This window comes from Phragmites australis, chromosome 2 (genome assembly GCF_958298935.1).
Source record: "Phragmites australis chromosome 2, lpPhrAust1.1, whole genome shotgun sequence".
Lineage (NCBI taxonomy): Eukaryota > Viridiplantae > Streptophyta > Magnoliopsida > Poales > Poaceae > Phragmites > Phragmites australis.
The window spans coordinates 39440153-39453433 of NC_084922.1; the positions used below are offsets into that span (position 1 = coordinate 39440153).

The 13281-nt window shown below is 39.8% G+C and overlaps 1 protein-coding gene and 1 pseudogene across 2 annotated transcripts; one reads left to right on the top strand and one right to left on the bottom strand.

The window, feature by feature from the left end:
* Nucleotides 1-55: 55 nt before the first annotated feature.
* Nucleotides 56-5235, top strand: LOC133908779 (DNA polymerase eta). Of its 2 annotated transcripts, XM_062350934.1 has the most exons (14): nucleotides 56-322; nucleotides 445-565; nucleotides 653-764; nucleotides 896-1063; nucleotides 1146-1310; nucleotides 1566-1669; nucleotides 1811-1930; nucleotides 2185-2308; nucleotides 2496-2609; nucleotides 2769-2960; nucleotides 3491-3587; nucleotides 3671-3819; nucleotides 4565-4655; nucleotides 4752-5235. In XM_062350934.1, exons 1-14 carry the CDS (start codon nucleotides 247-249, stop codon nucleotides 5018-5020), a joined length of 1902 nt encoding a protein of 633 aa, XP_062206918.1. In that variant the 5' UTR covers nucleotides 56-246; the 3' UTR covers nucleotides 5021-5235. The 2 variants fall into 2 exon arrangements, with proteins under 2 accessions (XP_062206918.1, XP_062206919.1); XM_062350935.1 differs by lacking the exons at nucleotides 56-322; nucleotides 445-565 and having other exon boundaries at nucleotides 674-812.
* Nucleotides 5236-5453: 218 nt separating this feature from the next.
* On the bottom strand, nucleotides 5454-12087 carry LOC133906842 (bifunctional riboflavin kinase/FMN phosphatase-like; annotated as a pseudogene).
* Nucleotides 12088-13281: the final 1194 nt, after the last annotated feature.

The window sequence follows — 13281 nt, forward strand, 5'->3', positions numbered from 1 at the left end:
ATTTTTACAAATTTTCATTAAAATACTATTAGTAAAAAAATCGAAGCCTTCCGCCACGGCTGCCCATGGACCGGCAACCGCCACCAGATGCTAGGGATTGCTACCTGCCGACCGGCCGCGGTGCTTAGCTCCGCCCCTGTTGGGAGATAAGGGTTAAGGAGAAAAGGGGGAAAGAAAAGGACGGGGAGGGCAGACTCCGGCTGCTGTCGCTTTTTACTGGAGGAGAGGAGAGGGGGAGGAGAGGCGATGCCAGTGGCGAGACCGGAGCCGCAGGAGCCCCGGGTCATCGCCCATGTCGACATGGACTGCTTCTACGTCCAAGGTTGGTCATCTCCCTCTCCCCCCGCGCTCCTGTCACAACCCAGGGATTACGAGCAATCAGTCTTGACAGCTCCCCAATGAATCATTCCGCAACTGAAAGAGCCAACGTTTTCTTTGCCGCAGTCGAGCAGCGGAGGAACCCGGCGCTCAGGGGTCAGCCCACCGCCGTCGTGCAGTACAACGACTGGAAAGGCGGAGGCTTGATTGCCGTCAGCTACGAGGCTCGCAAGTTTGGTGTGAAGAGGTGAGGGCCGTTTCGTCGTCGACAGTACCATCTCCGAGGGATCTGGTCAGTTTGTGACTTCAGGACAAATATGTGGTGCTTATTCAGGTCCATGCGCGGAGATGAGGCCAAGAAGGTCTGCCCGGGTATCAATTTGGTTCAGGTCCCCGTGGCGCGTGGCAAGGCCGATCTTAATCTTTATCGGAGTGCTGGCTCTGAGGTTGGTTCATCAGTGCAAACTGCTGCGTGATTGGTACAATTAACAATGGCAGTTTGCTACTAGCTAATAATAAAGGCACTTCCATGGAATATAAAGTAATATTAGCCAATGTTTTGCATCCCAACTTTCAGGTTGTTGCAATTCTTGCAAGCAAGGGGAAGTGTGAGCGAGCATCCATTGATGAAGTTTATCTTGACCTTACCAATGCAGCAAAGGAAATGTTCTTACAAGCACCCCCAGATTCCCCACAACTGATTTTTGTGGAGGCTGCAAAGTCAAATATATTGGGCCTTACTTCTGTAAGAACGTTTCAGTATCTGTTTGGGTGCTGTTCTGTGAATTTTTTTATATGAATGTGAGTATAGGCCTTGATGTTTTTAGGATGATAACGAGAAGGAAAAGAATGTGAGGACATGGCTTTGTCGAGCGGATGCTGATTATCAGGATAAGTTACTGGCATGTGGAGCTATAATTGTTGCGCAGTTACGAGTCAGAGTTCTGGAGGAAACCCAATTCACATGCTCTGCTGGGATTGCTCACAATAAGGTTTATAATGAGTCACAATAGTGAGTAGATGCTTTTCTTTCCGTTGGCCAAAATATTATTATGTATGATTGAGTTTCTTTCTTCTTTTAGCCTGCAAACTGAAGTATCAATATTCAATAGTCCATGGCTATTATTGTGTAAAGTGTGCTAAGCTCAGGAAGGCAACTCAGTTTATCTGTATTTCTGTTTTTGGCTTCTTTTGACTCCTTTCTCTTCCTATTGCAGTCTTCCATTTGATGTTCTTATATTGTGCAGATGTTAGCTAAACTTGTCAGCGGAATGCACAAGCCTGCTCAACAAACAGTTGTCCCTTCTTCATCAGTTCAAGACTTTCTAACATCACTGCCTGTAAAGAAGATGTAGTGATCTAATATGACTCCTCTGCCATTGCTGGTTGCTTGTTTTATTTTGGGAACCTATTAAGATCTCACAACTGTGTATTTTTTATTTAAATTCTGCATGGTGTGAAGCTGAATGGTGAAAATATCCATATTGTTCAGGAAACAGCTTGGTGGTAAGCTTGGAAGTTCCTTGCAGGATGATCTTGGGGTCGAGACTATTGGTGATCTTCTAAGTTTTTCAGAGGAAAAGTTTCAAGAGCTCTATGGAGTAAACACAGGGTAACTCGATGCATGTTTTTGTTAGTTTGCTATTATTTGGTTTGCCTTGAAAGATGTAAATATAAGCTTATATTCAAGACATGGTATCTTGTTTGAAGAGTTTAGGGTTGTCATCCCCTTTAGCTTTTAGCGGATGATGTAACTTTTTTGTTGATAGTATGTTAGTTGATCCCTGCATCCAGATTTATTTTTGTTTGGATATCATGTCTAATATTTTATAACAACACATCTTATAAGCACTTGACTTCATGCAGAACATGGTTATGGAAGATTGCAAGAGGTATTAGTGGAGAAGAAGTTGAGGATCGTCTTCTACCGAAGAGTCACGGCTGTGGAAAGACATTTCCTGGCCCAAAAGCACTGAACAATAACACTTCTGTAAGGATGCTCACTGTCTCTTGTTCCTTCTTCTCAAGCAACATTTTTAGTTATTTTTAGCTGCATGAAAGACAGGGTATACAAGACATTAATTGAAGACATTATGGGTTTGGTCATTACGACAAGCCTAAGCATTTGCATGTTAAATCTCATATTTTGTTAATGCGACCAGTGTCATTTATTTTAGGTCAAGGGCTGGCTGGATCAACTTTGTGAAGAATTAAGTGAACGAATTCAGTCTGACTTGAACCAGAACAAGAGAATTGCTCAAACGCTAACTCTTCATGCCAGAGCATCTAAGGTACTTACTGTAATTTACTTTTTCTTTTAGGGTTTTGTTATTTGATCGGTTTACTATTTCTAGTTTCAGCTGGGTAATTTCTGACAAAATGAACATGTATTTAGTTGTTCAATTTTGCATCATGCAACTTAGCTTCCTCATTTTCTGATTTTACTGCAGGAAAATGAACGAGATTCGATGAAGAAATTCCCTTCCAAATCCTGTCCATTGCGCTATGGCACTGGGAAAATTCAAGAAGATGCAATGAAGCTATTTGAATCTGGCCTTCATGATTTTTTAGATTCTCAGAACACTGGATGGAGCATAACATCTCTTTCTGTTACTGCAAGCAAAATATTTGATATACCAAGCGTATGTACGCTTACTATAACTTTCTTAGTAATCGATACATTCTCATGTTTAAATGTCTCCCTAGAGAAACAAGGAACGCGGTGATATTATGATATTATCTTATTCCTTTCATAAGATTTATTACCAATTTCAATAAACTCTCATTGCTTCAAACCAAGCATAAATTGAGATTGCATTAACTTCTGCTGACAAAATTTCAGGCCGGTTTCCAATTGTTCTCTGGTGTACAAATGCTTTGTTTTTAGAAGTTTTGCTGGATTTTAACATCCAGGGAATACAAATGAGAACAATCATTTTAAGCAAAAATGAAAAACAAAATCATTCTTAAATATGTACTCTAGCGTATCTGTGGCCTTGTTTTCAGTCATTTCTAAATTATCGTGTCCTATTCTTGTATTAACCAATGTCTATGAGCCTATGACAATTTATGCACTTTGTCATTATTCATATGCAGGTGAGGCCCTGAGTAAAATTACAAATGCATTTTTTGAACTTCTTATTCCTTACTTTGGTTTTTTTGTGTCTATCAGGGAACAAGCTCAATCTTGAGGTACATTAAAGGTCCAAGTTCTGCTGCATCTCCGGCTATACCTGAGTCTTCCTCTCTACCTGAGGATCCATCTCCTGGTGATGTTACTTAGTTCAATTGTGTCTTTTGTCTGTAATTTTGTTTGCTCTTACTTCACTGACCTGGCAAAATGCTTCTGTAGATAACAATGTACATGTGACACCAATTCATGAAGAACAGTGTGAACCATCTTTCTTTAAGAATGAAGACAGTAGTAGTTATTCAGCTATTTCAGCCAAACAATGTCCGTCAAATGATGAAAAAAGAATGTCAAAGAAGTCTGAAGTTAAGGTCAGTTGTGTTTTTTACTCCGTGGAGGCCATTTAAGTATTAAACTGACGCCTTGTGGGTTAGTATTCTTTAGCAGTTAGTGAAAATACTTCGATTGTTTGTTGTTTGCTTGTTTTGTGGCAGCAAAGTAACATAAATTGCTTAATATTTTAGTTGGAAGATGTCAAAACAACCCAGCAGTTAGCCAGTTAGTGCTCTATGTTGTTATTAGTAATAGTAACTAATACACGGCCTTTTCACATCCCATGCTATCTTTGATACTTAAACTTCTGAGTTTGACATGTCCTCATTTCTCTCACTTATTATTTTTAAGGCATTCTTTTCTTTTATGTTAGCACTTAGCAGTATAGAACGTTCAAGCAAACTCTTAGTTTCTCTGTCCCTAACTCATCTTACTAATAAAATGGATCCACACTAGATAACCACATTTCCAGTCCATCAGAAGAACCCATTAACCATAATTTTACCGTTGCTTCCTTCTCCCTCCAGGCCTCCACCCTAAGAATGTATTTAGCGTGAGCTGAGAGTGAGATAATTCTGGAGTCAGTGTTAGAAAGCCGTAAGCTGCAAGCTTCTGGTCCAGCCCTAAATGCTAAATGAACGTGAGGCTACAATTTGGAAAATATGAGCTCTTCCTGCAATTCCCATCTCTCTTTTTCCTGTTCTCTTTTAGTTTTTGTTACATGAGATTTAATCTTGTGAGATTTTGACCCGAGTACTCACCCAATATGTTCTATTACAATAGGGAACTTCCTCTATTTTGAAGTTTCTTTCACGGGGTCAATCTGCCCTCCATGAGAAAAGAAAATCTGATGCCCTAATTTGCAGTCATCAAGGTTTGGAGGACTACTTTCTACAGATGCAACGATGCAAATATTGATCATTACAATGATTGTCACATTTCTTTGTTTAAATGCTGCTGATGATAATAGGTCCTGGGAGTTCTTCAGAACCGAATAAAGCTGAAGAACAAGATAAAGCTGCAGAAGCTGTGGATAGGAACAATATTAGCACTGGGGGAGATCAGTCTGCTGGTAATACATGGATGTTCAATGTTGAAGACATTGATCCAGCAGTAGTGGAGGAACTGCCGCCGGAAATCCAGAGAGAAATAAAGGGGTGGATTCATCCATCGAAGCATCTGACCACAAAACGACGGGGTTCTACTATTTCCTCTTACTTCCCACCTGCAAGGGGTTAATGTTACGGAGATGGTCGTATGTTGATTCTTCTGCTCACAATTGCCTCTCTGTGCTTATTGTAAAATGTAGATAAGTTCAGCTTGCTAGCTTGAATGTGAACAATTAGATATTTCTCAAGTTTTAACTTGTAGTGACGATAGGATTTGTATTGAGATCGGCGACTTATGATTAAAAAAAGTAAGTCGTCTTACAAGTAGACAAAACCCTTATGCTAGATGAAGTAGCAGTGATATATTTTTCTCGAGAACGTAAAGAAGCAGTGATATAGAGTTGAACCGGAAACAATAGGGTTTAGGAATATATGAATTATTGAACTGTTCCGAGAGGAGAAAGAACAGGTGCAGCAGGAATGAAGCCACAGCCGCCATCTTGTTTACGTGTCAACAATAAGAACAACAATTCACTGAGAGCTTGCCAATGATACGTCCGGACTCAGGCGTCATGAAGGCCATTTGCGTATTCAGAGAAGGCTGGGAGGTCCAGTGCATCCCTTGCAATGCTCCTGTCTTCGTCAGTTATACTTAAAGCTTGCAATATATTGTCCTGGAACAAAGGTAATGTTTGAGTCACACTCTAATCATACGATGAGCTTGAACATAAGATTAGAACCGTGATCATGTGATGAACGTGTTTCCTCGTTTTCTATTCCCATGTATTAGAAATAAGTTCCTTATTTCAGAGATTGTTTCTTAGGATAAGTCTCTATAATCGAATGTATTCTCTCATCCTATCGTATAATATATATATATATATATATATATATATATATATATATATATATATATATAGGACACCTATTCTATACTCCTAGGAGTATGTACTCCCACATGCAATATATCACCTAAACAAACATTTTATACTCTTTTATCATTTTTAGTATACTCTAATACTAATTCTAAGATACTCCAATATGAGTTGTATGAAAAAAAATTCAATGTTAGCCTTTCATTTTTGCTATATACTTTTTATATATATAAAAGAAGTATATACGCAAATTATGATAAAAAATCATGGAACTTTATAAAAAATTTTGTGGGATTTGTATTGTAGTATCTTATAATTACTAATGAAGTATATTTAAAGTGATAAAGAAGTATAACACACGTGTTATATATATATATATATATAGGCCATGCCGTTTGAACATACTCTAGGTGTTCTTTCTCCTGTTGTGAACTAATATGAGTGCATAAACATTCAGTGGTCAGATTCTTTAATTTGTAGTTAAGTTAAAAAGGTCATTACCGAGCTTTGGAGCTTCCGGATGTAACCAATTACAAGCAACTTCACAGCCCCTGTTTTGATCCAACCCGAGGAATCAAGAAAATATATGTGCTGCAAAAGAGCAACAACAAATCAAGCCAAGCAAATTATGAACAATCGAGCAAACTGCAAAAACCTTGCTATGTGCTAATATGTCAGTAAATATTACTACTAGATCACCGATGTTCACAAGTCTTGTGCGAAGAAACACACTTAGAACCCTAGGGGAACCTTTAGACAGCTGGCCTCCCACATGAAAACAATCAGAGATAAGAAGTTTTAAACTTAAAAAGTACCAACCATCACTCTTTCAGCAGTCCGCTGTGAGAAGTCCCACCCAGTGCTGACTACCACCTTATAGATTCCATGCACTTCGGACTTAGCCCAACCAAAAAAATATTCCTGATATTTGGTCAGGAATAAATTCATAGGTACGGTCATCTGCTTGCAAATAATCACAGTAAGTAAGAACATGTGCATTTACCGTATTTTTTTGAAAAAAAGCACTACACTCTGAGAAGTGTAATTTGGACAAATATTCTCATATCAGAAGAGTGGTAGGAAGGTGTTCAACCTGATAGTACAATATGAAGATTGTTCAAAACTTCATCGCCAATCTGAGCATTCGAGAATAACGGATCAATGGGCAAAGCACCTTGAATGCCTACCATAAATACCTCTAATCAGAGCTGACATAATGATAATTAAATAAAAGAAATTGAAACCAGTGGTCAATGGAGGTAGTTACGATCTTCAAATGGAGGGAGACCCCACAGTTCATGATGGAAGTCCAAGAGTGAATAGAGAACAACATCAGCAATTGCATAGTGTTGCCTTTGACTTTGGAGTGATGGAACTGCAACCACCTTTGCCCCGGAAGCCTTGGCACCCTGAACTCCAACGCTAGGAAAATATCGCCAACGAAGCAGAAAGTGTAATTCAATAGTAATACAGAACATGTGCTATACTTTTCTATGCATCAACATTGGAAGAACGCAATTTACCACTTAAATGTGACGAACTTGAGCATATTTAATAGGGATATACGAGAGAATCAACTAAGAATATCTCCTTAATTATTGTGTGTGTCCTGGGAGAATATAAAAGAACCGGGTTCACAAAAGTCCTCATTTGTGAAAATATTAGTTGGGAGGGAGAGTGATTAGAAAACAAGGCCTCAATTGTGAGTGAAAATAATGGGCATTCATTCATTCATCAGGGGTATAATAGAAAGAAATGAGAAAAAACGTGATTTAAACTGCTTACGTATTTCCATAGAAATTACATGGGTAAAAAACAAGTTATATTTATAATTGTTGGGAGTATACAAAAAGCTACATCATTTCACATAGTAAATGGAACATTGCTGTAAACGAAAGGAAATTATTTTTTCAAGAACATTTAAAACTAGACCAATCTAAAAGGAATTAGGCGGTTTTATAGGAAGAAAATAGGCACTCAAATTCTCCTCAACGAGAAGGCGAACTTGGAGGGTCTGAACGTACAATCACACCCTCAAACAACTGAGTTAGGCCTAGTCTATGAAAGAAAATTATCACATCAATGGTTTTGAATCTGCAGAACTTCAATCTTTGATGCCTTAAATGTTGAGATTTGTGAGGCTGAACCCAAGAGCAGATATAAAGGATCCACTTGGACATTCCTATCATGGCATCGACTGAACATTATATCACTTAATTGTCAACCCGGTTTCAGTGAAAGCTATACAAGTGCTCTGTTAAGTTATGAATCATGCGCAGCATAACAACTTGCACAGAAGCGGTGCTTCCTATACTTGCACAGAATCTTCTATGACCAGGCATGATGAGGGATTTACACCAAGTCTGTCTGCAGCCTCCAGAAATCTAGTAAAATGCAGGATACATAATCAATAATAAACAGCATTGTGTAAACAAAGCTAAAGAAAAGTTCGATGTGGTTGTAACTATATTATTATATGAATCATGGCATGTGCATAAATCGGTGGAGATTACATGCAGCTAAGGATAAAATGGCATTAGGTTGTGAGCATGTTAATCATGGTATGCGTAGAACCAACAGCAATGTGCATAAGATTAGAATGGCAAACCTTAGGTTCATTTTCCATAATAATGATCGGCATTGTGTAGAACAGCTTCGCATGAGAAGAGCTCCTTTTTTCCACTTATGCACATTGTTTAGCACAAGGCGCTTGCTTAGAGACACAATTAGTAGCTAGGTTGAGGAACAAGTTGCCATGTTCCTGCAAGTGGTTGGTCACAATTGTAGATTTAGATTGATAGAGCTTAATTTTAGAAGGGATTTGGAAACAATTAGTTGTTAGTTCCAAGAAGTCTTGTATGCTATTGGAGAACTATGTGGAGAGATGATTCGGCCTCCACCCAAGGAGGTCCACCCAAAAATTGCAAATAGTTGCAGATTTAACTCATATTTCAAGGTACTAGTGTTAGATTGCGTAGTTTTTCCCCACTCTAGTTCTTACCTAATTGTTTGTTAATCTTGATTAGGATTGCATTGAGGCCATAAATGGCACTCATGTGCTAGCTAGAGTCCCAGCTAGCATGGTAGCCACCTTTCGGGGTAGAAAGGGGATTACCATGAAAAATGTCATGGCAGCGATGGATTTCGACCTTAAGTTCACGTTCGTCTTAGCTGGGTGGGAGGGATCTGCACATGATGCCAGCATTCTAGCAAATGCATTGGAGAGGGATGATGGTTTAAGGGTGGCACCCGGTAAGTGTAGTTAGTTAAGTTACAAAAATTTGTTTGTGAACTAAAAAAATATGCTTACTTAAACGATATTTATCGCTTGATAGATAAATTCTACTTGGTCGATGAGGGATATGCTGCTCGCTCGGGTTCCTTCCACCATATCGTGGGTGTCGGTACAACTTAAGGGAGTATGGTGGAAGGAACCACCCTCGTGACCAAAGAGAGTTGTTCAATCTAAGGCACTCCTCTCTTAGGGTCACGGTGGAATGGGCTTTCGGTGCATTGAAAAACCATTTCAGAATTCTATATAACAAGCCATTCCACCCATACAAGACACAAGTCAAGTTAGTACTAGCCTGTTGCATTTTGCACAACTGGACTATAATGCATGGGCAAGATGAGTGTGTCCTTAGGGAACAAGAGGGGACTCCAAACCATGTAGAGCCTGAAGCGCACAATGATATTGCATATGACAACAACACTTAGGCAGCAAAGAGGGATGAGTGAGCACTAGCTATGTGGAACAATAGGGGTAGCATGCGGGTGTGAATGATGTTACCATGTAATGTTGTACTTTGTCAAACAATTAGAACTTGTAATAATTGGTACTTCTACTTATGAGTTTCCATTGTATGTGCTTATTTTCTTGTGTGTTCCAATAAATGTGCTTCATGGCAGCTCATGGCCAACCATGGTGGTGGTGGTGTGCCGAAGACCAACTTGAAGTGGACATCTCACATTTCTAACATTATGCTACGACGTTTGGTTGACCTCATCGAGAGTGGAGTGAGGACTAAGAAGGGCTTCAAGGAGGTGCATGTGAACACCGTTGCAAGATAAGTGACTGAGGAGACTGGTGTTGAGGTTAGCGGGAATCAAGTTTATAACCACCTCCGCAAGTGGCGTGCAAGGTGGGTGAAGATATGTATGATGCGGGAGCTCAGTGGTGCCCTATGGGACGACACCACCAACTCCATCGCACTGGAGAATGAACACTACCAAAGCTGTGGTGCCATTCGTAGAACATGAATTTTGTCAACATAGTACTATGAATTCTGAAGTCTCTGTAGAATCTGTTTAAGCTTATTTTACCATGGCAACTTTCTTCAGGTGATTATAACCAGAACTTGTAGATTAGATATCTAGAATTTTAGCCTGTTTTCGATTAACAATTGTTTAATGTTGATATATTGTGCAATAGCTTGCACCTGCCAAATGCTAATTTGTAGCTCGGAATAACATGGTTTTCGACATGTACGCAGATGATATAACTGGTATTGTTTGGATTCCAAGGACAATTCCCAATGGTAAGGAGATCTCTGTAAACCCTTAGAAATTTATATGTCTTCACAATCCTTGTTTAGGAATTGCAATGGTCTGAGTCTTTGTTGCTTTTATTTTGTTTTAGTTTGATCCTTTGTGAACTCATTTAGGTTAGCACTTTATATAAAATGTTGCAGGTTGTATACTGGATGTATGGATATGCAGGGTATGCCAATCTTAGTCATGATAGTGCACATTGCAGTTGTGGTCTGTTAAACAAACATTTTACTAACCACGTCTCTTAATCATTGGTGGTTCTCTGTAACCATATAGCAAATACAGTTTCTGTTTGAAGCTGATGGATATGCATTTCACGGTTTATGTTGTCCCATCCTTGTTAACTTCTATAACTTGATTTTTTATGTGATGTACCCTTTAGTTGGAAGAATTCCATCTTGAAAATGTCATTTATCTGAGTGGAAACATGACTTTTATGATTTGTAAGTCACATTACTGTTATTTCTTGAGGTGGCATGCCTACGTTTATTTTAGCGATTGCTAGTGTGGACAAAAAGGTAAAACTTTGGTTAGCTCCAGAGGTTCGTTCAACATGAGTGGTCGAGGATTGAATCTTGGCCATCCTTTATAAGACAGCTTTCCCAAGGGCACAGAAAGAAAGGGGGAAAAGAGTGAGGAAGAATTGAAGCTAGCTAGCTTAAAACAGGGGAATGTCTTGCTTGATAGTTGATATGCATTGAAGCATAGTTTTGTTCCTTTGAGCTTGAGGGATGGTTTTTTAAATCCTGAATGATGACAGTCGTGAAACATGGGGAGAGTGTATGTGCAGACGAGCATCCATCCATCATGGCACTCTGAATGTAGATCAGGACTCCCGGGGCAGTGCATGGGGCAAAAAGAAGTGATGGTGGTGACGATCTATGGGAGGAGCAGCCCGACACTTACAAATGGAAGAAGATAAACACGGAAAATATGATCTGTGAAAAAAAAACTCACATGAACCAATGAATTTGTTGTTCATTTCAAATATATGTGCTCATATTACTTCAAGTACAAAAGAGGTGTAGAGAGAGTGTGTCGATAAATGAGAATTTGTTTATGTTCCTGTTCCTTGAAAAAAATGTCAAATACATGTGTTTGTTGTAGAGGACGAAATAATTTATATGATTTTTTAGTGCACTAAAAAATTATTAATATTGTGTAAAAATAAAAGTGTTGATGTTATATACATGTGCTGGGGACAGCCAATTTCAACCCATCCAATAGTGGATCATGACCACATCTAAGGACTTAGCAAAATTCGGCTCAAGCACATATAACCTATAACACTTTAGCCAAGCTTGCCTCATTCAAGTACATTACCCGAACAAAGCTTCAAAATTTCCAAAAATTTAAGCTAAATTCAAATTTACACAAATTTCAACCCATCCAATAGTGGATCATGACCACATCTTAGAACTTTACATCCACTTATATAGCCTCAGATACAACCAACCAAATAGAATATTAGCTCAGCTTGTATCCACAATTGCAGCCAACTAAATACACTTTTTTTTCAGAATACGGACCCTCTCAGCCAGCTTCCCCTCATATAGATACGCTGCAGCTCTATGAAACCTTGTGCGGGCAACCAAACACACCCGTAGTAGTTGTACGAGGACGTGGGCTGTGCCACATGGCTCTCATGCGCTTGCGCCACACTGGGCTGGTACATCTGCTGCTGTTGCACCAGGGCGTGCACAGCGCCGACCCCCGCACTGGAGTTGTACGGGTGCGGCCACAGCACGGCACGCCGCCCCGACCGTCGCATCGCCTTGAGCACCTTCTTCTACTCCACGTTCCCGTTCACCATCACCTTCTGCTGCCCCATTTCGATCTCCACGTCGTCCACACCTTCCAGCCTCCGGATAGTCTTCCGTATCTTCTTCTCGCACCCCAGGTGTTAGATATGATCTCAGCTCCTAACATGTATAGTAACAAATCTAAGAAAGAGGGGCAGTCCATTTTCCTCTCCCACACGCCTTGATCAGAAGTGCAACCAACTTTGGTTGCGGTCCTGTTCCCGTGCAGCGCATATATAATAAGGGGGAGCAAACACCTTACGAGACTATCGTTCCCGTTAGGATTAGCCTCACCCCGCACACCCAAACTCTCAACCCGATCTTGACACACGCGTTGAAATAGAGCGAAGACCGCCGCCGCTTGTACATTTGTGCATCTTTATCGACTACACGTGTCGTCCACGACCTCAACGTCAAGCCGACGACCGTCTACACCAACGAGCATGACTACACCGACATGATCTCTTCATCCTCATCCGATGGCATCACCGAATAACAGTATGATCTCACGCTTCCACAATTAGATGTGTCTATCTTTTAGGGCTAATGATGATTTAAGATGAGCTTAAGATTATAACAATAGTATCAAAGCAAAAATTAGTCCTAAACAAACCCAATTATGCTTAACTAAAGCTTCATTATGTTCGGTTGACACCTTTTAGTGATCAATTAGTCCTAATTGTGGTCGGTTTAAGTATTTTGATGATCAATTAGTCATGTATGATCAAGTTGAGGCTTAACTGGTGTGAATTAGGTCCAAATTAATCAAGGCTTAGTACTGTTGTTGATAATTAAGCTTTATTAGGCCCTAATTACTTCTATTTAAGGCTTAATTGATGTGTATTAGCCCTAATTAGCGTCAAATCAGACACACATATTTATGTTTTAGCACTTTATGCCTCGGATTAATGCATGTTCATACGTGTTTTGTGTGTTTTGGGGCTCAGGATGGGCAAATCCGGCATGGGTTTTCGCTCTATTAGGCCTCGGATAGCATTAAGAATGAGGGGATTTGGGGAAACCTTAAAACCCTAATGAAAATTCTAAAGAAAATCCCCAATCCCCATTCGAACCCTAAATCCCAAATCAAAGCCCTAACCAAGAAGAGAGGGGGGTCTTACGTGTTTCCGAGCTTATGCCTGTCGTCATATTTGCCTCCTCCT